This window comes from Hyperolius riggenbachi, chromosome 2 (assembly GCF_040937935.1).
Source record: "Hyperolius riggenbachi isolate aHypRig1 chromosome 2, aHypRig1.pri, whole genome shotgun sequence".
Lineage (NCBI taxonomy): Eukaryota > Metazoa > Chordata > Amphibia > Anura > Hyperoliidae > Hyperolius > Hyperolius riggenbachi.
In genome coordinates this window covers 196,572,402-196,599,306 of record NC_090647.1, presented here as the reverse complement: position 1 = coordinate 196,599,306, position 26,905 = coordinate 196,572,402, and the positions used below count along the sequence as shown (strand labels likewise).

Below are 26,905 nucleotides of genomic sequence, written 5' to 3'. Positions count from 1 at the left end.
TCTTGGTGATGTTGCACAAAACCCCTCCCCTTATCTTCTGGAGATTGCAACATGGATAGTGACGATCGATTGTAAATCACACCGCAGAGCATGGAAAAGTGTGTTTGTAAATAATTGCAAATCACAATTGGACCACAACGCAGTTGTGTTTGCAATTTGCAATGGAAAAGGCCTCTAATTTGTTCTTTTGTGTCACAGCAGCTTCACAATGACAGGAAATAGATTGTTTCAAGGGCTCATGGGTGAGATTTACCAATGCATTACCGACAGTTTTTTCTTCTTAATCTGTTCTGACCTGCAGGGAGAACAGTTCTGCATGATACTAAGAACCTTCTTAAATACTAGGTAATAGTGGCAATTTAGCATGAATTTCTAGAGCTGCACTACAGTTAAGAAAAGTGCAAATCCATCCCTAAAAACTGGCGCAGATTAAGAAGTGCTTGATAGCAGTTCTACAGATGTAGAATTGCAGGCTAGACATGATTTGTGATGTGCTCCTCCCACCTGCTGAATTCCTCCTTAGAGCCTGCTGCTATCAATACAGCAGGTGTGTTGGTTACCTCAGCAACATGAATTCTCCTCACACACTGCACTGCCTGAGAGACCTTCCTAGCGCCTCCTATTATACAACAGTTTTAGAAGGAATCTGCACTATCTAATGATTTCTTAAGATGCTGAGACAGTTCTGCATGGATTTCTAAAAACCTAATAATATTTTGTCTCAGACACTTGATAAATCTGGCCCAGAGTGTGTCCCCCTCTCACGAGTTGAGATTTGCGTCTCTGCACCAACGATGACACCACAGAGGAGCAAACCTGCACCTCCTCTACTTAGAAGTACAGGAGCAAACTGAGCCAATGGAGAACAAACACACTCTAGGGAGATATAAGATACACACTTGAAATAACTATCGCTGGAATGACTGTAAAGCTAGGTACCCATGTGAAGATGCAGAAGATGGGTCAGGGAACTTCCGGCAACCAGCAATCCGACAAACGCTCATTCCCTATTTCATCATCTGCAGTCGGTACAAACGACCACACACAATGGCCCTGATTCATAAAGCATTACCTCATGTGGTAATGCTGAAAACAGCAGACTTTCCCGACCACTTAGAAATGTGTCAATTCATAAAGGCTGTTACCGCATGAAAAGCTGACATTACCGACCAAGGAGATAAATTACCGACTTGGCTGTAGTTACCTCCAACACATGTCAGTAAATTGTCAGCAAATGTCAATTCATAAAGCTTGCAACAAGCAGTAAGCCTGACGATAGTTACCGACATCTCTGGTGAGGCGTTAACAAGTTACCGACACCTCTGATGAATGCAAAGTGCAGAGAGCCGAAGTCTGTTTGAGTCATCTGTGGAGAGAGCCAGAGAGCAGTCTGTGTGAGTCATTTGTGCAGGCAGGGAAAGTCTGTGTGAGTCATCTGTCTGAGTCATTTGTGGAGTCATTTGTGCAGGGCAAAAGAGAGAATCGCCACACTACTCTACCACTCAATGGGCTGCGGTAATTTACCGACCTTCAAAGGCAGCTGGGGAAATCTTTATGAATTAGCACACAGACCGGGAGAATACCAAGTGCGGTATTTTCCCGACAAGATTTTTTTTATCACACTGCTTTTTATGAATCGAGGCCAATGGGTGTGGCACGATTGCAGTACTTTTGCGCGGAAGTCTATAGCAAGCGGCATAATCATTCACGAATGGATCTGCCTTAACAACCGACTGTGTCATGCAACATCTTAAGAAGGCTTTGTTAAACGATGTCGCAAAGGAAAAAAAAAAAAATCACCATAAAAGTTGTGGGGCTTACACTACATATTTGCCAAAAACGATAATTATCATCATGAGAGATGAAAATCTTGAGAACGAATTGTTCAGAAGGCTGCTAGAAGGGCATCCCCTTGATCTGAAATATTTATGGTTTGAGTCCACTTTAAAAATGGATGGATGGTTACATGCTGATATTTCAAGTTGATGCACATTTTAGGTGAAGTTTATGCAAATTTACGCAGCTTGGAAGTGGACAAAAAAAGGCAAAGCTGATTAGGCACACTAGGAACTGCAAATCATGATTGCAATTTTGCATTGCAATCCCGATTTTTTTCATTCTAGTGAATGAGAATTGCGATGCAATTGCTGGGAAAATGCTGCATGCAGCAGGTTTGCGTTCAGCGGAAATTGCAAACGCACCACAATCGCCACAGTACGAGTATTTCCATAGGATTACTTGTGCAGCATTCCTTTGCTGAACGTCGGCAATCGCCAAAGCACGAAACGCAAACTGTAAGTTTGAATGAGGCCTTATGTTGTTTGGTCCTATTCCAAACTGCATACATTTGCATAAACTTAGAGTTAGGCCTCGTTCACATCTACCTAGCGTACATGGCGTGCGATCCGAACGCAGCGCATACGATCTCACGCCATCTGCGCCGCTGCCCTGCTGATCCCATCCATTGACAGTAATGGGATCAGCTCTGCGCTTCCGGGCAAAATGCATGCAGCAGTACGCAAGTGCTTCCAAGCGCATCGTACTGCTGCGTAGCGCAGTAGATGTGAACGGTAGAAGGGCTGTCTATGCCGTTCCTGCGTTTCAGCACATCATACGCGCTTCCAAATGCGCACGGAAGCGTGTATGATGTGAACGAGGCCTAACCCTGTAGTAAGAATGATATGAAAGACTTTTTCTTGCCTGACTGTTCTGCCAATCCTCTACTGCTAGTTTTTTTAGCCACCGAATGAACAATAATGCAAATCAGGTGCTTTGACTAAAATTTTACCACACTGGCCACATACTTGTTTTAAGTGTGTAATTCAGACACTACTGAAGCGAAAATGACCAGCAGGATGGACAGGCAGTTGGCATCAGCAATGGGCTCATGAGTAGTCACGAGTCCCTAAGGACTCGAATTCGTGATTTAAAGAGAGTCTGAAGCGAGAATAAATCTTGCTTCAGACCTCATAGATAGCAGGGGCATGTGTGCCCCTGCTAAAACGTCGCTATCCCGCAGCTTACCGGGGGTCCCTTCACCCCCAAATCCCCTCCGTGCAGCCAGGGAGCGCTTCCGCGTTGGGGCAGGGCTAACCGCTGCAGCCCTGCCTCATGCGTGTCTATCAGACGCATACCTGCGCCTCTCCCCCGCCCCTCTCAGTCTTCCTTCACTGAGAGGGGCGGGGGAGAGGCGGCGATGCGCTTCTGATAGACGCGACTAGAGGCAGGGCTGCAGCAGTTAGCCCTGCCTCCAGGAAGAGAAAATTTTACGACTAAGTCTACGACCAAGTTTTGCGGGGGTGGGTTTGGGGGTGAAGGGACCCCCGTTTAGCCGCGGGATAGCGGCGTTTTAGCAGGGGCACACATGCCCCTGCTAACTATGAGCTCTGAAGCGAGATTTATTCTCGCTTCAGAGTCTCTTTAAATCAGGCGGTATTGCCTCAGCTGTGTGGCTGGATGACAAGGGGTTAGTTACCCATAAGTCCGTCAGCCTTCCTGCGCTCCAAACAGCTTGCACGTGTCCTATTGGACATGTTGCAAGCCTCACTACGCGCATGTCCTCCTTCAAGCCGGAAGGAGGAAGTGTGCGGTGTTGAGGTTTGCAAAGTGTTCAATAGGACACGTGCAAGCTGTTTGAACCGCAGGGAGGACAATGGACTTATGGGTAACTAACCCCTTGTCATCCAGCCACACAGCTGAGGCAATTGAGCCTCATTTAAATCACGAATTTGAGTCCTTAGGGACTCGTGACTATTTGTGAGCCCATCACTGGTTGACATTGTCTACGGGTGCATTCACACTGTGTCAGTTGCATTGCAGAATAATTCTGCATGCCAACTCATTGGCCATAAAATTCTTTGAGCCTGTTCATCTATCTGTGTTGTAATGGATTGTGTTCTTCTAACCCACTGCATGTAGGCTTGAATAAAGGTGTATGGTATAGCTTGCTCAGTGTCCACTGCCGTTTACACGTTATAACGTCTGCGTTTCACGATGCTGCATGAATCCAGCTTTGAAGAAAACCTAAGCTAAAATCTCCAGAAAAAATAAATAAATAAAAAGATACTTACCTAGGTAGAAGGATGTCTCTGGACACTCCAGAGGCTTCCTGTGTCCTCCTCGCCCCTACCGCTGCATGCCTCTGGAAGATCTAGGCTGTGCTACACTTCAAACAGGAGTGCGGCCGTGCTGCACCCATGCAGTAGCATGGAGCCACTCGTGCACCAGCAGCTCCAGCTTACTCCACACGTGCGACCATATTTGCACAGATTTATTTTGGGGTCCACAAGGATGTGGGAAGCATCTGCAGGTTTCAGGGGCTTCCCTCTACCCAGGTATGTTGTTTATGGTGCCGGTCTCAGCCAGGGTACGCGTGAAAAGAAAATATGGCATCTCACTGACCACCTCTACTTTAAAATTTTACAATCGGGAAAAGCAGAGAAGTTTAAAAATGTGAACACTCCAGCCTTTTATACACAGCCCACTTTGATTCACTAATGTCCAACAAGGGGGGGGGGGGGGGCAGAACAAAAACAAAAAACCCAATAGCAGATAAAATGTCAGTCCATGGTAAGAGTTAATGAACAAAAATGCAATTTTGCAACATAGAAGGCCTCTTTCACATGTACTGCAAGCTTATGGAGCAGTTCAGCCTCCTGTCTGCAGGCCACCGAATCATAATACAGTCAAATGGCAGTGCTTGTAACCCCAAGTGTGTCAGCATTTGACACTGTGTTAACCCGGCAGCCAAAACAAGGGATTCTGCTGCCTAACCAATATTAGTCCACAATGTTCCTGACCAACTCAGGGGCTTCTATGCAAGGGGGCTTAAATAACCCATCCTTGCAAGACACCATGTCCAACGTTGAGGACAGAGGGCTCATTTGCACCTCCAGATGCCTGGGTCCAAAATTCTAAGATGATAATTTTCAGTTCAGCCTTGTGGCGAGATGCAGGAAGATGGGAACACTAGTAAAGTTATCTATGAATTTCCCACTGGGACTTACCTCCACTAACCTGGTCAAAGAAAATCCTTAGCAATGGATTTCCTTTGGTCCACATCTGTCATGGTTGACATGCACAGCCAACATAATTCCCCTTAACTTTAGAAACATGCTATCACTGTACAACAAACAATCCTAAGCGCATGTGCAAAAAAGTATACTGGAACATCACTCTTACACGATTTTCTGTTTGTTAATCATGTGGTGTGAAAGTATGAACAATAGAAAAAGACAACCAAATAGGTCTAAACTTATTATTGTCTATGGCTAGCTCTAAGATTCAAGAAAGGTATTTGAAGAATACCTGGTCCCAAAAGTAAATGTTAGTTTAACATTCTAAACATAGTGTTGTGTGGGCAGGCGCAATTCTATTTTAGATACAGTCATGGCTGGCCAGGGGAAAACAGAGTACATCCAATACTTTAATACAAAATGTTTTGAGTCAAAAGGTAAGTGATAAAGAGAAAATGTAAGCACTTGTCCAACAAGTAAAACAATAACACACATCCACAGTTTATCCCTCACCACACACACCAATGGACCACAATAAATTTGAGGCACATCAAAGCATCACAGTAAAATGCAGTCTTTGATGTAATATTAACAAGTGGCAACCTTTTAAACGATTTATGTGACAAAACATAACAGAGCATCTTTCTGAAAGCACCTAACAAGCGTGGGTTAAGATGTGAAGCACATCTGTCTCAACTGAGCAACCCTGGCAGTGAAGGCCCAAAGCCTCCTTTAATTTGTACTAGCACTTTTCACACTCCTGGAAGCTGTGGTAGATAGAGGATGAACAGAGCCTGACGAATAGAGGGAGGCCACCATTCATCCCCATCACCAGCAGGCAGCTCCTGGAAAAGCGAAGCCAGCCACCTCTGAAGCAGATCACCCCTCTTCTAGCTGACAACGCCCTGCCACAGTGATGAGGAGACCCCCGCACCCCACATCCCCCAGCAGCGGCCCCCCCTTCCCCTCCTCCCACCTCTTGACGCGGATGATCTGGTCCCTCATAGGCTTGATGTCCTGGAAGCTCTGCTGGTTGACCAGGCTGTAGACCAGGATGAAGCCCTGGCCGTTCTTGATGTACAGATCCCGCATTGAGGCGAACTGCTCGGTGCCAGCAGTGTCCAGGATCTCCAGCACGGAGGGGGACGAGTCCACCTCGATCTCCTTGCGGTAGAAGTCCTCGATGGTCGGGTCGTACTTCTCAATGAATGTGCCCGTCACGAACTGGACGGTCAGAGCTGACTTGCCGACCCCGCCGCTCCCTAAGACCACCACCTTATACTCGCGCATCGTCCCCCTCCGCTCCCCGGCGGCATGCAGCACGGCTCAGGCTCTAGAGCGCAGCACTCCGCCTCCTCCTTCCTCCTCCCGCCCCTCTGCAGCGGCGTCCCGAGGCATGGGAGAGAGGCCAGGCTGCGTGGCCCGGTACTCGGCGGAGACCTGCCTACTCCCGAGCGATGGCTAGCCGCTAGCCGCCCCCGGCGTATCGTGCCGGCCTCGCATTCCCCCTCCTTCCCTCGCGTTGGGTTGCCAAACCTCGCCCCCGGCACGTCACCTCACACCTGCCATGACTATTGGCTCCTGCGTCTATCACCATAGCAACTGTCTGTCCTCCAGAACCCAGGGAGGAGACAACGACTGACAGGACCAATCGTCGCCTCCTCTATCCGGGATGAAGGGAAAAGAGGCACAAGAAGCATCAACTGAGCCAGCCAATTGGAGAATCCCTTCCTTAGACCAATCCTGAAGAGCCACGCCCCTAACGTCATTGAGTCACCCATGGCTTGTGATCTCACGAATATGCGTGTGTGAGGGTGATGGTGCTGCTGAGGCATGAGAGTTTGGTGGTATTCCACAGTACTGTGTTCAGTACAGGTGTACATATTGTTCTGCAGTGAAGTGGAGCTCTGTGCACTCCTTGGTAGACAAGTATATCGTTTTAAAACCTATAATTGTTTTGCTTACTTTAAAGGAATATTGTGGGATGTTGAAGCTGGTAAATGAGTTGAAGTTCTAATGGTCCCCCACAGACGTCCTCTGCCCGCGCAGCTACTCACCGATGCTCCGGCCCCACCTCCGGTTCACTTCTGGAATTTCAGACTTTAAAGTCTGAAAACCACTGCGCCTGCGCCAGGGCCGGATTTACCATAAGGCATTGTAGGCACGTGCCTACAGGCTCCTTATGTAGGAGAGGCGGCACCCCTCCCCAAGTGTCCCCCTACCAATTGGGGGGCTACTTAATACTGAGATGGAGGCCCATCTGGCTCCCTATACTTGGGGTGGGGGACACATCTACTACATAGATTAATGGGGTTACCAAATCGGGAGGAGGGATACCTACCTAAGATGGGGGTGTGGCCATAGTTGAGGGGTGGAGTTTAGGGCACCAGAACGCCTGTGCCTACGGGCTCCTGACCTGTAAATCCGGCTCTGGCCTGCGCAGCTGTGTCCTCGCTCCCGATGATGTCACCAGGAGCGTATTGCGCAGGCCCAGTATGGTCTGTGCCTGCGCAATACCCTCCTGGTGACATCAGGACACTGCAACACAGGTGCAGTGGTTTTCAGACTTTAAGTCTGACATTCCAGAAGGGAACCGGAGGCGGGTCCGGAGCATCGGTGAGTAGCACAGGATGTTTGCAGGGAACCATTAGAAGCCCCGGGTAAGTTTAACTCATTTTCCCCTGACCCCTCCCTACAGTATTCCTTTAAACATGCATTTAAATAGAAACTACTGTTTTATCTATTTTTTTTTTTTTAAACCAGAGAAATCTAAACAATTTTTCCACTCAATCTGATAATATCAATGGGAACATGAACCATTAAAATTATTTAAAATCAACACATGATGTACCTGCTAATAAATATTACTTACCTCGCTGTCGGTTCCTCTCAGAAGCTCACCATTTTCTTCTTACAGCGATTCTTTCCAGTTCTGACAAGATGTCAAAACTGAAATATATCAGTTACTGTCAGTTATATATCAGTTACTGTCAGTTGTAACTGAAAGGACAACTGATGAGCAAGGTAATGTCCATGTTTCTCTATGGGTCAAGTGGGCAATATTACAGTTTAACAGTTTGCTGACCAGGAAGCTGTTATGGGGTAATGGCCATTTTCAAAATGGAGACTGGAGAATTCCATTGATCACAGTGGACAAACAGATGAGAAAAAGGTCAAGAAGTAGACTAAAAGGGAGGTAAGTATGAGGTGTGTACGTTTATTTCAATTTTTGATTTTTTAATTTTCAGTTCAAGTTCCTTTTAAGGTAATCTGTAACGAAAAAAAATCCCCTGGGGGGTACTTACCTTGAGAGGGGAAGCCCCTCGATCCTAATTCTGCTTCTCCCGTCCTCTTCACTTTCCTGGGATCCAGTGCTGGCAGCCCCCGAAAAGCTGCCGACAAGGACATTGGCTGTGTGTAGGCGCAATAACGGCTGAAATACTTACCTACAGCTAAAGCGCAATAGAAGCTCTCCTGATGGGCTCTACTGCACAGGCAACTTGCACAGTAGAGTGGACCCGATCGGGATCGGCTATTTCCACTGAAATCCATCAGAAAGCCGCTACTGCGCTGGAATGTGGAAGATAAATATTTACATTGCCACTGTTGAGGGGCTGCCAGCACTGAATCCTGGAGGTGCTGAGGATTGGGGGAGCCTCATTAGCCTCCAGAGGCTTCCCCCTCCCTAGGTAAGTAACCCCCAGGGGTAGGTTTTTTGGTAGTTTTTTTTTTTTTTTACAGATTTGCTTTAATGTGCCCATACATCAGAAGATATATGGGAAGATCGACCAAAAGACCTGTTGCCTGCCTATACACGGGCATCTCTCGAGAACAGGCCATGTGACGTCACCTTGCCACTTCCTCATGCATTTAATAAATCGTTTGCTATCTCCTGCCGTGGTTCCCATGCATCTTCCGTACTGTGGGTCGGCATACAGCGTTAAGCACGTGGTGCATGTGTGATTTCACACACATCCCACATGCTTTTATGGAAGCCCAGCAGCAATGTGGACGATCAGGGGCGTAGCAATAGGGGTTGCAGAGGTTGCAACTGCATCGGGGCCCTTGGGCCAGAGGGGCCCTGAAGAGCCCTCCCTCAACTTCAGTATTAGCTCTATTGGTCCTTTGCTCATAATAATAACTTCTATAGATGCTTTGAATATTGATAATCATTAACAAACTGTTCCCCATCCCCTTCTTGCACCTCTGACACTATAGTTGCCATTGGCAGGTTTTGGTGCGCCGTATCAATTGTTATGTATACAGTGCTTGCGGGGCCCCATTGTAAAACTTGCATTGGGGCCCACAGCTCCTTAGCTACGCCACTGTGGACGATTCATTGGGATCATGGCGGAAGACAGCGGACAGGTAAGGTATTAAATGCACTGGGGCACATTCACATTAGGGGAAACAGCGCCGGGTGTTCGTCTATCATCCTGATATCGCACGCTGTTACCACTGCGCACCAGGTCGACCACGTCAGCCCAACATCTTGCAGCATGTCTGATCGATACAATCGACCAATTTTGTGCCAAAATTGGTTAAATCGTCGACTGGGCTTGCTTGTGGAAGCTCTAATTTGCATCCAATTTGATAATTATCAAATAGGATGTCCGATCAGTGCCAAGTAGAGTGATATATCGACAACTTTAAAAATCAAAATAATATACCATATGCTTAAAGAGACTCTGTAACACAATTTTCAGCCTTATTTCTTCTACCCTATAAGTTCCTATACCTGTTCTAATGTGGTCTGTCTTACTGCAGCCTTTCCTAGTTGCACAGTGGCTGTATTATCTCTGTTATATAATCTAATCTTCTTTCCTCTGACGGCTTTGTCAGGCTCAGGCACTTAGGCAGGAATGTGCTGCTCTGCTTGTGATAGGATAGAAGCTATACACACCCTCTCCACGCCCCCTGCAGGCTCTGTGTGAGTCACAGACTGAACTCCTCTCAGCCTATCACAAGCTTGTTAGCAGCCATGTTTTTTGTTTGTAAACACTGCCTAAAACTGTCAATTACAAGCCAGGATCGCAGCAGGGAGTGGCAGAAACAGCACAGAGGGGCCCAGGAGAACATAATGAATAGAATGGCGTGCTTTTTATTGTAAGAATTTTAGAGTACAGATTCTCTTTAAGATTGATTTTTCTGGAAAAAAAAAATCAATTGAAGTAATGTGTGTGGTTTTTTTCAACACGTGATCAGATTTTCATAAAAAAATGAACAAAATATTTTTTTCTTGTTCAAAATTGTTTTTTTTAAATGTATACATATATCACCTTAACATAGCAAGGGTGGGGTGATGTTCAGATTAAACTTGTAGTACTGAGATAGGCACAGTGCAAAGCAAACCTAAAAGTTTTTATTTAAAGTGACACCCATGCTAACCTAGAAATAAAAAACACATATATAAGTAGATAAATACTAGTTCTACTTACATAACAGGTGTATTGCAATGTCCACATTATGATTCCTGTGAATTTTATAAAGCAAAAGCATAGAATCCTATTTTAGGGCTGGTGCACACCAGAGCGGTTCTGGAGCGTTTTTTAAAACGCTTGCAGGGGGGAAACTGCTTGGCTAATGAAAGTGAATGGGGTGGTGCACACCGGAGGTCCGTTTCTCCCCCAAACACAAACTCCTGTCATGCAGCATTTTTTAGATTTCTGAGGCGTTTCTGCCTCAATGGCTATCATTCATGAACAGGCTGTCGGTAAAGAGAATCAGTGCGGGTAAACACCGCTGGCGGATTTTTAGACTTCTGGGTGGGCATTCATAAAGATGTATCCGTGTGCGGAAGCAGTGCGGAGATTCCCCGAGCTAAGCTGGCGGTAGACAGGCGGTAGGCAGGCGGAGACACGGAAGCTGCCGAGTTGATACATTTCTCCGTGTTCCGCTCTGCTGCAGCTGCCTGGGAGGTCTGTGTGTCTCCATTCATTTACATTAATATCGCCACATCAGAGGGAGCGGAACTTCCCGACCTCACACCGCTTGCGGTGATCTTTATGAATGAACATTTTGCTACATTTGTACCGATAATCACCGCACAAGGCGGTGATTTATCACTCTGCTCGGTAGTGTCATTTTTCCATGCGGAAAGAGGCTTTATGAATGCTGACTTTGCCGAGTGGTCGGTAAAGTCAGCTGTTTTAAGCATTTCCGCATGTGGAAATGCTTTATAAATGATAGCCAATGTTAAGTATAGGAAAGTGGAAAACCGCTCTGAAAAACGATAGATCAGAGCGGTTTTCCAAGCGTTTTTGTTACAGAAGCTGTTCAGTAACAGCTGTACTGTAACAAAATATGACATCTGCTACAGAAAAAACGCTCCAAAAAATGCTAGGCATTTTTAGAAAATCTCTCTAAACATGCCTAGAAAACTAGCGTTTTGCGGATCTGCTAGAGGTTTTTGGTGTGCACTGGCCCTTAGACAGTTTCCATCTTGGTTACCATTGAATGAAACTAATCCTGACATCATTTCCTCCCTCACTCTTTTTTCTTATCTTGCTAATTTTGTATTCGTTACCCGCCCTCCTTACAGAGTCTTCAGGCACTCCCACTGAGGTCTATACTAGGAAGTGCACTGTCTTATGTCATTAGAAGAAGGGGTAAATGAAGGGAAGAGGAGGAATATATTATAGATAAAAAGACCCCCCCCCCCCCCCCCCCAGCATGCAATTATTTTGCCAGCTGATGGCAATGGCAATTAAAGGGCCAGTGCTCCTAAGGTATGTGATAACTTCAAACCATAAGAGCAGAAGACGTTTTGAAAGTTTTGAATGCAGGATTAGCATCTTTATCACTTAATACACTCAGACCAGTTGCTGTTGAGATTTGATTTTTATAGTGACAATCCCACTTTAACCAGCACCAAAACTTTATTTGTGCTTTACAAACTTTTTACTCTATGTACAAGTATGCAGGAAACAAAACATAAACAAAAAACATTGCAAACTAGTTGGGTGACTAACTATAACTTAACTCATTTGGGACCATAAGGCTCTGTCCCCTTAAAGTGTATTGAGACAAAGTGACTAAAAGTATTTATACATACCTGGAGCTTTCCTCAGCCCCCTTCAGGCCGTGGGCTTGCTTGCCATCTCCCCAAGGCATCCCAAATAGGCAGCAGGGGAACCTATGGCCTGAAAGAGGCTGGAGGAAGCCCCAAGTAAGTATAAATACTTTCAGTTACTTCTCAGGTTTACTTTAAGGACCAGAGCTGTTTTTTTTACTTTACCTGACCGAGGTGCCAAGCTTAGCTGTCTTCAGCCAGCTGAGTTTTGTGCCAGTGGGGATGCGCTATCACGTCCAATGCACGGGAGCTGGTGGCATTAGAACTGCGCCGCATCAGGCTAAGGGCTTGATTCACAAAGCCGTGCTAACTGTTAGCACGCTGGTGAAAAGCCCATTATCACGCCTAGACTCAGTTTAGGCGTGATAAAATAAACTCGCGCGAAGACTTGCGCGTAAAGTTTTACGCGCGCAAAGTTTACACGCGCAACGCCATTAAACTTTATGCGACATTTCGCGCGCACCAGACTTTGCGCGCGCAAAAATGTGCGCGCCAGTTTTTCCCTCAAAGCGGTGCTAACCTACTTAGTGCAATGCTTATCACGCCCAAATGTGACAGAACTCATTATATAATTCTTATACCAGGCATGTCCACGCTTTTTTGACTTGCGAGCTACTTAGAAAATTAGCGAGCTCAAGAGATCTACCAACATTTAAAATATCCTGGTATAGGTGCCCCCAATATAGGTAGCAAAGCATAGTTGCCCCCAGTATAGGTAAGCAAGGTAGAAGTGCCCCAGTATAGGTTAGCGAGGCATAGATGCCCACAGTATAGGTTGGCTAGGCATAGGTGCCCCGTATAGGTAAGCTAGGCATAGGGGCCCCCTGTATAGGTAATTAGGCATAGGTGCCCCCCAAATAGGTAGCTACCCCATATAGGTAGCTAGGCATGGGTGCCCCCCATACTGGTAGCTAGGTATAGGTACCTCCCATGTAGTTAGCTAGGCATAGGTGCCCTCCATATAGTTAGCTAGGCATAGTTGCCCCCCATATAGTTAGGTAGGTATTGGTGCCCTCCATATAGTTAGCTAGGCATAGGTGCCCCATATAGGTAGCTAGGCATAGGTGACCCCCATATAGGTAGCTAAGCAAAGGTGCCCTACATATAGGTAGCTAGGCATAGGTGCCCTCCATATAGTTAGCTAGGCATAGTTGCCCCCCATATAGTTAGGTAGGTATAGGTGCCCTCCATATAGTTAGCTAGGCGTAGGTGCCCCATATAGGTAGCTAGGCATAGGTGACCCCCATATAGGTAGCTAGGCAAAGGTGCCCTGCATATAGGTAGCTAGGGATAGGTGCCCCCTCCCTCCACCACATTTTCACCCCCATCGCTGGCGCTGCATGCCCAGAGGGCATGATGGTGGTGCATACATTTCACTTGTTGAAGACAAAACCAGTGGCGGACATACGGCCGTGCAGGCCGTGCCGCCGCACGAGGGCCCCTGAAGTTCCGTTTTTTTCAGGGGCCCATTAAGTTTTTTTTTTAATATATATTTTTTTATTATTTTTTTCCCCCGGGGGGCCCCGACTCCTATCCTCCCTCCCTCCTTCACCTCGGGGGGCCCCCCTCCCGGTATGCGCGGCGGGAGAGCGGCAAATCCGGGTCTCCAGGCATGCGCTAGAGGGCTCAGCCGGCAGCCGCTTGGTCTCCAATATGTCGACAGAGTTAGAGACATATTGGAGACCAAGCGGCTGAGCCTCTAGCGTCTGCCTGGAGAGCCCTGAAGACTTCCTGTATTTGCCGTTCGCTCTCCCGCCGCGCATATCGGGAGGGGGGCCCTCCGAGGTGAGGAAGGAAGGAAGGGAGGGAGGGAGGATAGGAGTCGGGCCCCCCACCCGGATACTCAAAGGGCTACCTGCCTACCCACCCGGCTACCTAACCACCTACCCACCCGGCTACCTACCCACCCACCAGGCTTCTTACCTACCTACCCACCCGACTACCTAACCACCCACCTGGCTTCCTACCTACCTACCCACAAAGCTACCTAACCACCTACCCACCGGCTACCTACCCACCCACCAGGCTTTCTACCTACCCACCCGGCTACCTACCCACCCACCAGGCTTCCTACCTAACCACCCACCTGACTACCTAACCACCCACCCGGCTACCTACCCACCCACCAGGCTACCTACCCACCCGGCTACCTACCCATCCACCCACCAGGCTACCTACCCACCCGGCTACCTACCTACCTACCCACCCGGCTACCTAACCACCTACCCACCCGGCTACCTACCCACCCACCCACCAGGCTTCCTACCTACCCACCCGGCTACCTACCCACCCACCAGGCTTCCTACCTACCTACCCACCCGGCTACCTACCTAACCACCCACCTGGCTACCTACCTACCCACCCGGCTACCTGCCTATCCACCCACCCGGCTACCTACCTACCCACCCGGCTACCTACCCCCCCACCAGGCTTCCTACCTACCTACCCACCCGGCTACCTACCTAACCACCCACCCGGCTACCTACCTACCCACCCGGCTACCTACCTAACCACCCACCCGGCTACCTACCGGGCTAGTTACCAACCCACCCACCAGGCTACCTACCCACCCACCCGGCTACCCACCCACCAGGCTACCTACCTACCCACCCACCAGGCTACCTACCTACCCACCCACCAGGCTACCTACCTACCTACCGGGCTAGTTACCAACCCACCCACCAGGCTACCTACCCACCAGGCTACCTACCCACCCACCCACTCACCCACCCACCAGGCTACCTATCCACCCAACCACCCATGGGAGCTGCGCGCCGGATGGAGGCTGGGACAGGAGGTCTGCTGCTGCAGGTGAGTAAATGTTTTTGTTTTTTTATTTATATTAGCAGGTGTATGTTCTGGGCAGGTCTGCCACATGATTGCATGTATTTTCTGCGCAAATCTGCCGACATGATTGCATGTATTTTCTGGGCATATCTGCCGACATGATTGCACGTATTTTCTGGGCATATCTGCCGACTTGATTGCACGTATTTTCTGGGCATATCTGCCGACATGATTGCACGTATTTTCTGGGCATATCTGCCGACATGATTGCACGTATTTTCTGGGCATATCTGCCGACTTGATTGCACGTATTTTCTGGGCATATCTGCCGACTTGATTGCACGTATTTTCTGGGCATATCTGCCGACTTGATTGCACGTATTTTCTGGGCATATCTGCTGACTTGATTGCACGTATTTTCTGGGCATATCTGCCGAAATGATTGCACGTATTTTCTGGGCATATCTGCCGACATGATTGCACGTATTTTCTGGGCATATCTGCCGATATTATTGCACGTATTTTCTGGGCATATCTGCCAACATGATGTGTATTTTCTTGAAAAAACCTGCACAATTATGTGAATTTTCTGGGGAAAGGGTCACCAAAACTTGGGCCCACTGTCTTTGCGTTGCACTTTTCAAGGGACCCTGAGGTGAGAATAATGTTGAGGCTGCCATATTTCTCTCCTTTTAAGCAATACCAGTTGCCTGGCTGCCGTGCTGGTCCTCTGCCTCTTATTCTTTTAACCATAGACCCTGAACAAGCATGCAGCAGGTCAGGGGTTTCTGACAATATTGTCAGAACTGACAAGATTAGCTGCATGTTTGTTGCTGGTGTAATTCAGTTTATTACTGCAGCCAAACAAATCAGCAGGGCCGCCAGGCAACTAGTATTGTTTAAAAGGAAATAAACCCTCACCCCAGGTTCGTTAGTTAGCTCCGCCCTCATCCGGTCATTGCCACGCCCATTTTTTTGCCGCGCCGCAGGTTCTATCCACACCTATTTTTTGCCGCAGGTCGTAGGGGGCCCACAATTACAATTTTGCACAGGGGCCCACTGCTGGCTGTGTCCGCCACTGGACAAAACTAAAGGTAAAATTCTACAAGAACAAGTAGGAATTGAAGACAGTTGCAGTAGAGGCCTGGCAGAACATCACCAGGGAACCCATCGGCTGGTGATGTCTATGCTTCCAGACTTCAGGCTGTAATTGACTGCAAAGGATTTGCAACCAAGTACTAAAAAGTGAAAGTTTGTTTTATTATTATTATTCTGTCCAATTACTTTTGATCCCTTAAAGTGAACCTAAAGTCAGGGGAAAAAAATGAGATTTACTCACCCGGGGCTTCCCTCAGCCCTCCTGGCCGCAATAGCAGCATAGGGGGCGATATACAGGCTGGGAACGCGAACAATCACTCACGTTCCCATGCCTGTCGGCCGGTGACGGCCAAACTGGAAGTGTTCGCTGGCGCGTCCTGGACCATCGGAGCGGAGCTGCGAGGGCACCGATCGGCTGCAGGGGGCTGAGGGAAGCCCCGGGTGAGTAAATCTCATTTTTTTTCCCCTGACTTTAGGTTCACTTTAACAAGTGGGAGGCACATATGCAAACTGTTGTAATTCCTACACCGTTCACCTGATTTGGATGTAAATACCCTCAAATTAAAGCTGACAGTCTGCAGTTAAAGTACATCATGTTCATTTAATTTTAAATCCACTGTGGTTGTGTATAGAGACAAAAATGTTAAAGAGACACTGAAGCGAAAAAAAAATTATGATATAATGATTTGTATGTGTAGTACAGCTAAGAAATAAATATAATTTAACAATTAAATAATATTGTTAACAGCACAGGAAGAGTTAAAAACTCCAGTTGTTATCTATGCAAAAGAGCCATTGAGCTCCACGACTTTGGCAGAGAGCTCTGTCTTCTGAAGCTTGTTATCTCAACTGTCAGTCATTGTATTGTTTTTTCTTCTGCAGAGGACAGGTCCAAAGTTCACTGGCCTGCTCTGAAAAATCATTTAGAATGCTGAGTAGTGTGTAAACTGCAAATATTAGAGAATGATGCAATGTTATCAAATAAAAAAACTATATAACTGAAAATAAAAATATGAGAATATTTTCTTTGCTTCTAATATTCTAGTAATTATCCATACTACACAACCAATTAATTATACAGTGGCTTGCAAAAGTATTCGGCCCCCTTAAAGTTTTCCACATTTTGTCACATTACTGCCACAAATATGAATCAATTTTATTGGAATTCCATGTGAAAGACCAATACAAAGTGGTGTACACGTGAGAAGTGGAACAAAAATCATACAAGATTTCAAAAATGTTTTACAAATCAATAACTGCAAAGTGGTGTGCATAATTATTCAGCCCCCTGAGTCAATACTTTGTAGAACCACCTTTTGCTGCAATTACAGCTGCCAGTCTTTTAGGGTATGTCTCTACCAGCTTTGCACATCTAGAGACTGAAATCCTTGCCCATTCTTCTTTGCAAAAGAGCTTCAGCTCAGTCAGATTAGATGGACAGCGTTTGTGAACAGCAGTTTTCAGATCTTGCCACAGATTCTCGATTGGATTTAGATCTGGACTTTGACTGGGCCATTCTAACACATGAATATGTTTTGTTTTAAACCATTCCATTGTTGCCCTGGCTTTATGTTTAGGGTCATTGTCCTGCTGGAAGGTGAACCTCCGCGCCCAGTCTCAAGTCTTTTGCAGACTCCAAGAGGTTTTCTTCCAAGATTGCCCTGTATTTGGCTCCATCCATCTTCCCATCAACTCTGACCAGCTTCCTTGTCCCTGCTGAAGAGAAGCACCCCCAGAGCATGATGCTGCCACCACCATATTTGACAATGGAGATGGTGCATTCTGAGTGATGTGCAGTGTTAGTTTTCCGCCACACATAGCGTTTTGCATTTTGGCCAAAAAGTTCCATTTTGGTCTCATCTGACCACCTTCTTCCACATGTTTGTTGTGTCCCCCACATGGCTTGTGGCAAACTGCAAACAGGACTTCTTATGCTTTTCTGTTAACAATGGCTTTCTTCTTGCCACTCTTCCATAAAGGCCAACTTTGTGCAGTGCACGACTAATAGTTGTCCTATGAACAGATTCCCCCACCTGAGCTGTAGATCTCTGCAGCTCGTCCAGAGTCACCATGGGCCTCTTCACTGCATTTCTGATCAGAGCTCTCCTTGTTCGGCCTGTGAGTTTAGGTGGACGGCCTTGTCTTGGTAGGTTTACAGTTGTGCCATACTCCTTCCATTTCTGAATAATCGCTTGAACAGTGCTCCGTGGGATGTTCAAGGCTTTGGAAATCTTTTTGTAGCCTAAGCTTGCTTTAAATTTCTCAATAACTGTATCCCTGACCTGTCTGGTGTGTTCTTTGGACTTCATGGTGTTGTTGCTCCCAATATTCTCTTGGACAACCTCTGAGGCCGTCACAGAGCAGCTGTATTTGTACTGACATTATATTACACACAGGTGCACTCTATTTAGTCATTAGCACTCATCAGGCAATGTCTATGGGCAACTGACTGCACTCAGACCAAAGGGGGCTGAATAATTACGCACACCTCACTTTGCAGTTATTGATTTAAAAACATTTTTTGGAATCATGTATGATTTTCGCTCCACTTCTCACGTGTACACCACTTTTTATTGGTCTTTCACGTGGAATTCCAATAAAATTGATTCATGTTTGTGGCAGTAATATTACAAAATGTGGAATACTTTTGCAAGCCACTGTATCATTTTTTTTTTACGCTTCAGTGTTTCTTTAACCACTTGCCGACCAGGGGATTTTACACTGATCGGTGCTGCGTGGGCTCTACAGCCCGCAGCACCGATCAGGAGTGCAGCAGGGCGATCAGACTACCCCCCCTTTTTTCCCCACTAGGGGGATGTCCTGCTGGGGAGTCTGATCGCCGCCGGCTGCAGTTGCTTAGCGGGAGGAGGGGGGCTCTTCAAAGCCCCCCTCCGCAGCGCTTTCCGCCCTCTCGCCTGCTCCCTCCCTCTCCCTTCCCCTGTGAGCTGCGCAGGACGGATTTCCGTCCTGCGCATTGAAGGATAGGCTTCAGCCTATCATATGCCGGCGATCCCCGGCCAATCAGAGGCCGGGGATCGCCGATCTGCCTTAAGGCGCTGCTGCGCAGCAGCGCCGTATGATGTAAACAGCGGGGATTTCTTCCCCGCCTGTTTACATTTTGCCGGCGAGCCGCGATCGGCGGCTCTCCGGCTGTTCACGGAGACACCCTTCGTGAACTGACATGGAAAGGCCGCTCCCGTTTCCATGGTAACCCGCAGACGACCAGTTTACGCCGATCGGCGTTAGCCGGTCGTCAAGAGGTTAAGTTGTGTCTGTCCCAATATTTATGGACTTGACTGTATTTATTACCATGGAGACTGGGGATCTCCAATGCTGCATGCATGCTTTGCATCGAAATGCATATAATTTGGTTTGTGCTTCTCATACCCCGGTATTTATTATTTTCCCCTGTGAGCTTGCATAACCATGCCCACCTCTAGCACAGTCAAAACATATAAATGAGCGGATTGCTGATGCTCAGAGAGATCAGTCAGTAGCTAGTTGGAAGGTGAGGGTCTAATGGATCAGTTTCTTGCAGCATAGAATCCCCTATTAGAGTTAAAACTCCCACTATTAGAGTTAGTGAACCATGGTTTGGTCGGAGACTTTCAATACAGTTTCTCTTTAAAGAGAATTTCTCTTGGAGAGAAATATAGGCATTTCAAGAAGCACAAGGTTCAGTAGAACATTCTGTGTGTGTTTTCCACAAGGCCGGAGTGCGGTATCAGCTCAAGCTGTACCAGCATCCAGGTAAACATAAAGTGTTTTCATATTTCAAATGGCCAGGGAACAGAAAACAATACTTTCCTAAGAACAAGGGAACAGGTCACTGGAAAATGGGATTTTCCATTGTCCATTGCATGCACAGTAAAGATTGTGCAGGTCGCTCTATCACATGCTCCCGCCAGCCAATGGTAGGCCGAGTAGGTGATGGACAGCAGACTTCACCCACTAGGGGAGGGCCCCAGTGTTAACCCTTGACTGGCTGTTTATAAGGAACGGTCTTGGGGAAAGGAATTTCTACTTCTAGACTACTTCTAGTCTCTTCTAGCTTGTAATTTCCTGTCATCTGTCTGCATGCTGTACATAGGTCTAAATGCTGTCTTAGTGCAAAGTAGCATAGATGTTCATAAGAGAAAGCCTGGGCTATTCGCAAGTACTAGCTCAAGTGCCGGAAACGCTTAAGATGACTTAATAAGGATTGATTGCTTCTCTGCTGGGGTAATGAACATGTAACGAAGATAACTGATGCACACATCTGTATATCAAGAGCCCCTGTCACTATTTTCCTGTTGAGTGCTGCAGCCCCTCTGTATTTATATATATTTTTATATAGCTACAAGCAGAGTGGATGCAGTATAGTATAGAGAAAGAGTTATCCATAACTCATAACTTATTAAACAGTTACTTGTTATGTTTATTGTGGCAGCATGTGCATTCATTAACAGTATGTGCATTAATTAACAGTAACTGTTCATTCAAATGATGTACACATTATAACCTAAAAACACACTGCCTCAAGGTAAACACATTACGTATTACCCCACCTTTTGTTTCCTCCCTTTCCTTTATTGTAAGGGCAGAGTTCTCTCCCTTTTGTGTCTTGGAAGTTGCTGTACATTCTTCATTTTAAATTTGACACTGTAATTATTATGATGCCTTCCAATTCTGTATTTTTCAGATATGGCACTTAATACATCAATAAAAATAATAAGATACAAATACAGTGAACAGATGTTTATCAGCATGGCGTGAGATATACAGCTTACACACATCTGCAAAATAAAAATCTATTATGGTAAATTATATCAAGCCAAAAGGGAAAGGGTATTTAGTGCTTACATATCTGCTGGTGGCTGGATGGTGCACTGGTTAAGGTAAGGGTATCATCTTTGGTGGAGGATCATCTTTTATCTAGGAGATCAGTGTTTGAATCCTGGCTGGAATCAGTGGGAAGCGTTTGAGCAAGACTCCGTAAGGCTGGCTTCACACTGCCTGGATGCACAATGGAGCAGTAACAGCAGATCCATCGCATGTCCATGTGCATCGTTCACATACCTTATGTTCTGCATCCTGTTTTGTTCACGTTGCCACCCATCTGATCCTCTGGCCGCCATCCATTCTGGTCCTTTGCTGCTCGAGTTCTCTGTATGGAAGAAGTACCGGGTAAACAGATCTGAGCACCATCAGAAGCATCATGCTCCCATTGGATTGCAAAAGATCACTGGGAACCCCCCCTGAGCACCAGGGAGGATTCTCATTGGTCCACTACTCAGTGAACCAATTATAATACTCCCTGGGGAGGGAGGATTCCCAATGGTCTGTTTCAAACCAGCTAGGTTTAGGTGCCCCCAGTTTTGCCAGGTATAGGTGCCCACAGTATAGCCAGGCATGGGTGCCCATAGTATAGCTGGGCATGGGTGCTTACAGTATAGCCAGGCATAGGTGCCCCCAGTATAGCCAGGCATGGGTGCCCCCATTATAGCCAGGCATGGGTGTCCCAGGGTCGCAGCGCATGAGGGGAGAGCATTGGCCACCTAAATCGGTAGGAAGGGGGCCACTCCCCCCTTCCCCCACCTCAGGCTCTCCCCTCAGCACTCCCCCCTCCAGCATTAATCAGTGGCAGTAGTGGGCAGGAACACAGGCATACCTCCATGCATCCCATCGCGGAGGTCCGGTCTCTGTAAGCACCTCACGTTACTTCCTGATAAACAGGAAGTAGCAACAGACACTTAGAGAGAGGAACCTCCAGCCCTCCGGAGAGGCGGAGGTGGGGGGGAGGGAATGCCCCCCTCCACGTCGATGTGTTAGACCAATGCTCCCCCCTCATGCGCTGCGACCCCTCCTGCCCCCCCAAACGGCCCTGGGCCCCCCGCAGCTGCATCCCTTGCAGCCCCCATTGTTACACCATTGTGCAGGGCCCATATTCATTAGAACTGATCAAACAAATCTGATGTAAACAGATCCTATGCTTTGCTTAGGATTTGTTTGCATACATGCCAATCCATTCTGTTTAGTTACGCTAAACTGAACTCTTTTTGTTCAGTGTGCATTAAGCAGAATTGCAATAAACAGTAAAAAGTAGCCTGGCACTGCTGTGGAGATTGAAAAGTTGTGAAGCTTTAATAGTGAAATATACCTATAGACAGTCTTATCAATTGTAACATGCAAACATGTTCACATAACATACCAGTGGCATAAAAACAGTCAGAGGCGCAGAGATAAGCCTGACAACCGTTTTGCGCCGGTGGGCGCTTCTTCCAAGGCTGTGTTATGTGCGTAAAGTCTTTCCACGCGATGAGCAGAGCATAGTGCATTGCATGTAATGTATTGCATTCTGCTCTACTCATCATGTTGCAAGACTTTAAGCACATAATTCTGCTTAACGCAGTTTATTGCATATTCCTCTTAGGCCCCATTTACACTTAATTCAGTTGGTACATGTTTTTTTTCTTCTTCTTCGTAGCAGTGCATTATGAAAAATCTATCATTTAAAACGCATATATGGTTTGATTCACTAAACCGTGATAACTGATATCACGGTTGTGCTAGCGTTTTTCGCATGTTATAATGTGCGTAACCGTTTTTTTGCATGCAATCATGAATTTTCACTCGCAAACTTCGCGATTGCACGCAAAAAACGCTACACGCGTTATAATGCGCACAAAACGCGAGCACGACCGTGATATCAGTTATCACGGTTTAGTGAATCAAGCCCATAGTGTGAACTGAGCCATTGGGAAACATGGGCATTACTTTGAAAATCAGTTGTCCTTTCAGTTATAACTGAAAACAACTGAGGCCTTAGTACTCTTTCCATTAGATCATATGACTATATTGGCGCCAGTGAGTCAGCATCTCTCCCCCCCCCCCCCCCCCCACACACACACACACCTACACACATCTTGGATTAGTTAGCAGTGTCTGCTCTGTATCAGTCTTATGTCTTTAACATTGGTGGTTATTGAACCATCTTAGCTTACAAACACTTGGCAGCTCCAGCCCAGACACTTGCCTTTGGCTGCAGTGTTACTGCACACTTTTGGCTGGATCTAAGGTACTTTATTGGGTTTGCCTGTAAGGGACCAGTGCAAAGAACTGATGAGAAATCCAGAACTATCCAGACTTGAAAGATATTCCATCCTTTGCACCCCGCCTGAGCCAACTTGCATCGCCAAAGAAAAAGAGGTGATAAAAAAGAAATGTTCAACATTTTCTTAGTTTTGCACATTCTTTGGGCCTCCCCCTCATCCCTTTGCTATATAACAATGGCTGTGGTTGCTATGGTGATCACTACGCTACTGGAGCTGAGGCTTATCTCCTGATCTTTTGCGTGTTGAAGACTTTTGTTTGGTTTACATTCTGCCTACTGTACATTAGTGCTATTTGCCTGTGAGTGCTTTGTAAGAATTCTTTTTTTTTCCTGCCTGAGATTTGTAAAGACTACACAGGGAGGATGTGGAAAGGATTTGGAGAATAAAAAGGTTATTTTGAGATAGACTGCACTGTAAGAGGTGTTGGTTCATGGCTATCGTCCTAGTGACGTATAACCTCAATTATGTAGGAGTATCATGAGTTCTTGATGATGCTAACAAAGTTAACTGAAGCTCAGAGCAACATGGATGGGCAGGAACTGGAGGAGAGATCTGCAAGGAGCAGAACATATTGATTAACCTAAGAACTCTGTTTTAACTTATTGGGCTTGATTTACAAAGCCGTGCTAATTGTTAGCACGCTGGTGAAAAGCCCATTATCACGCCTAAACTCAGATTAAACATGATAAAATAAACTTGCGCGCAAAGTTTTGCGCGTAAACTTTTAAGCGCGCAAAGTTTACGCGCGCAACGCCATTAAACCCTATGCAACGTTTCGCATGCACTGGAGTTTGCGCACGGAAAACTGTGCGCAAAACTTTGTGTGCGAGTTTTTCCCTCAAAGCGGTGCTAACCTACTTAGTGCAATGTTTATCACGCCCAAAAGTCTTTAGGCGTGCTAACTAGGTTAGCACCGCTTTGTGAATCAAGTCCATAGTGTGGTGCCAACTGAGATCCTGAAATTGCTATTTTATTCCTAAAATGAGTTTTTGCAGTCCATTCCATCTAAAATGCTAGTGTACCTATACTTAAAGCAGATCTCCAGCCCACAAGTTAAAATCCAGCCGGCTTTCTGTAAAAGAAAGATATAATTACCTGCACTTCCTTTTCCCCCCGAAGCCATCCCGAAGACCCCGAATCAACTGACTTCCTGTAGTAAACATCTTGGCATTTTTCTCCGGGGACAGAGGGTAGTCAGGGCCAGGCGCCGGAAGTCGGGCGATTCGAGGTCTTCAGAACAGCTTTGAGGGAGAAGGCAGGGCAGATAACTATATCTTTCTTTTACAGGAAGGTTGCTGGATTTTAACTTGTGGGCTGACAGTCCAGGTTTGGCAGGCACACCATTGAAAGTGATCAAAGATGTTTTACTCCATCACTGTATGCACAACATGACAATTGTTTCGGGGCCGCGAAGAGTCCCCTTCATCAGATACAGTGCAGACATATGTATGTCTGGACTGTATCTGATGAAGGGGACCCTCTCTGGCCCCGAACTAATTGTCATGTTGTGCATACAGTAATGGAATAATCTTTGATCACTTTCAACGGTGTGTGTCAGCCAAACCTGGATTGTTGATACTGGATGGATGTGGCTTTTTGCATCCAGGCTGTGCACCCGAATACTCACGGTAAGTTGTGCCTCTCCAAAAACTTGATATTGTACTTAACTTGTGGGCTAGAGATCCACTTTAAATGTGTTAGAATAACTTTAATGAGTACCTGAGATGAGTTAAAAAAAGATTTATACATACCTGGGGCTCCCTTTAGCCTCCTTCAGGATGATCAGTCCCTCGCTGTCCTCCTCTGCCGCTTGGATCCTCCACTATGAGTCCCGGTAATTTTCCCCCTCCCTCAGGCTCAGAACTCTCCCTGCGACTGGAGCACGATGGGCGTGTGTGCGCGGCTGGGTCGCGCATGTGCAGTACACCCCAACTTGGGAAATTACTGGGACTCATAGAGGAGGATCCAGACGGCAGAGGAAGATGGCAGATGAGGACCGATCAGCCTGAAGGGGGTTGGAAGAAGCCCCAGGTATGTATAAAAAATGTTTTTAACTCATCACAGGTATAATTTAAATGAGTCTCTGATCAATAATGCAGTATACGTGAATGGCTGTTTAGCTTCTCTTCTGTACTGCAACAAGCAGCCTGTCCACCATGTTCACTGTTTGCACATATGATTAGCAGTTCAATAGAGATGTGCTTATGAGTTCTGAGAGTCAATGTAACCCTGTAGAAGCAGTAAAGATAGCTTCAAAGCACATTATTCACGTAGAGGTTAGTACAAACTGCAGCTTTTTTCCCATCTATATAAACACATTGTTATTCCTGGTACCCACAAAGCAATTTCCCGTCACATCAACGGGTCGAATCGATCATTTCTGACATGCTCGATTTGCTCCCGATCGAGAACGGGGTCGAATTTGTAAAGTATTGATCGGAAAATCGATCCTGTTCTTGATCAGGAGCAGATCGTACCTGTTGTAAATGATTGATTTGACCCATCTATCTGACAGGAAATTGCTTTGTGTGTAACAGGAAAAACAGCTTATACTGTACATACTGGGCTTAGTACACACATATAACAAAAAATGAGGTTAAAATGAAGGTAAAATAAATAATGTACATACCTTTCATTACTAATCAGGGCCTCATTTAAAGTTATTTTAAAGACACTTAAATATAAGTACAGGTAGTCCTTACGGTTAACGAACAAGATAATAATAATAGAAGTCAGAACAGTGTGCCCCTGCCCCCCATGTTCCACCTCTGTCCCTCTTTGCCACCAGTGTCCCCCTCTGTGCCTCTTATTTTACCCTCTTCACTTCTTGACTCCTGTCTCCTTGTGGCTCCTCAGTGCCTCCTCCTGTCCCTGTGTGACCCTGCCTTTTCCCAGTGCCACCTCTGTGCCTCCTCCTGTTCCTCTGCACCTTGTCTGTGCCTTATCCTGTCCTCTTCTGCTCCCTCTGTGCCTCCTCCTGTACCCTCTCTCTGCTTCTTCCTCTCCCTCTGTACATCAACTGTGCCTCCTCCTGTCCTTCTGTGCCCCCTAGTTGCCTGCTCCTGTCCCCGTGTGCCCCTTTTGTGCCTTCTCCTCTACCTTGTGCCCCCTCTGTGCCTTTTCCTTTTGAGAAAGAGGTCCTCTTCAGCAGCCCCATCCTTTGTCTGATGGATTGTTTTGGCCGAGCAATGTCCGAGAGCATTATTCTTTCCACTTACCCCACCTGTTGCAAGTCGTCACTCCAGCGCCACACTGTTGCCCATCCACCCCCCAGGAACAGAACACATCTGCAGGTTAGTGACGTGTCTGTACAGCCTCTCTGCAATGCTGCCTGAGGGATAGGGTCCCAATCCCTGACCAGTTTATATGCCTTGTGCATACCTCCCAACTTTTTGAGATGAGAAAAAGGGATACTTAAGCCACGCCCGTGCCACACCCCTGGCCATGCCCCCACCACGCCCCTAGTCACACATACCATAAAGATTTCATAAGAAAAATATGTTGTTTTATAATTCAAGCCACACTGGTCCTTTCTATCCTGGTTCATTTTCCTTCATAGTAATATTTAAAAATTAGTATTATATCAATTTAAAGGATGGGAATAAAGTTTAGAGTCAATCAAACACATTTTTACTATAGAAATATATATATTTACATAAAAAGAGGGACAAAGTCCTGAAAGAGGGACAAATGAGGAGGAAGGAGGGACAGAGGGACAGGGCTCCCAAAAAGGGACTGTCCCTCCGAAAAAGGGACAGTTGGGAGCTATGCTTGTGTGTGGCTTTAGGGCCTGAGCAGATTTCAGCAATGCATATCAGTGTGTATTCAGGAGGGCTCTG

General features: G+C 46.5%; 1 protein-coding gene across 2 annotated transcripts in view; it reads right to left on the bottom strand.

Moving 5' to 3' along the window:
• RAP2A (RAP2A, member of RAS oncogene family) overlaps nucleotides 1–6,622 on the bottom strand; it is a 28,491-nt gene extending 21,869 nt beyond the window's left edge. Inside the window, exon 1 of one of the 2 annotated variants that reach the window (XM_068267950.1) lies at nucleotides 5,992–6,622. In XM_068267950.1, coding sequence (XP_068124051.1) covers nucleotides 5,992–6,305 — 314 coding nt within the window. In that variant the 5' untranslated portion in view covers nucleotides 6,306–6,622. The remainder of the gene's footprint in view (nucleotides 1–5,991) is intronic. The other variant, XM_068267949.1, reaches the window with a different exon arrangement.
• Nucleotides 6,623–26,905: the final 20,283 nt, after the last annotated feature.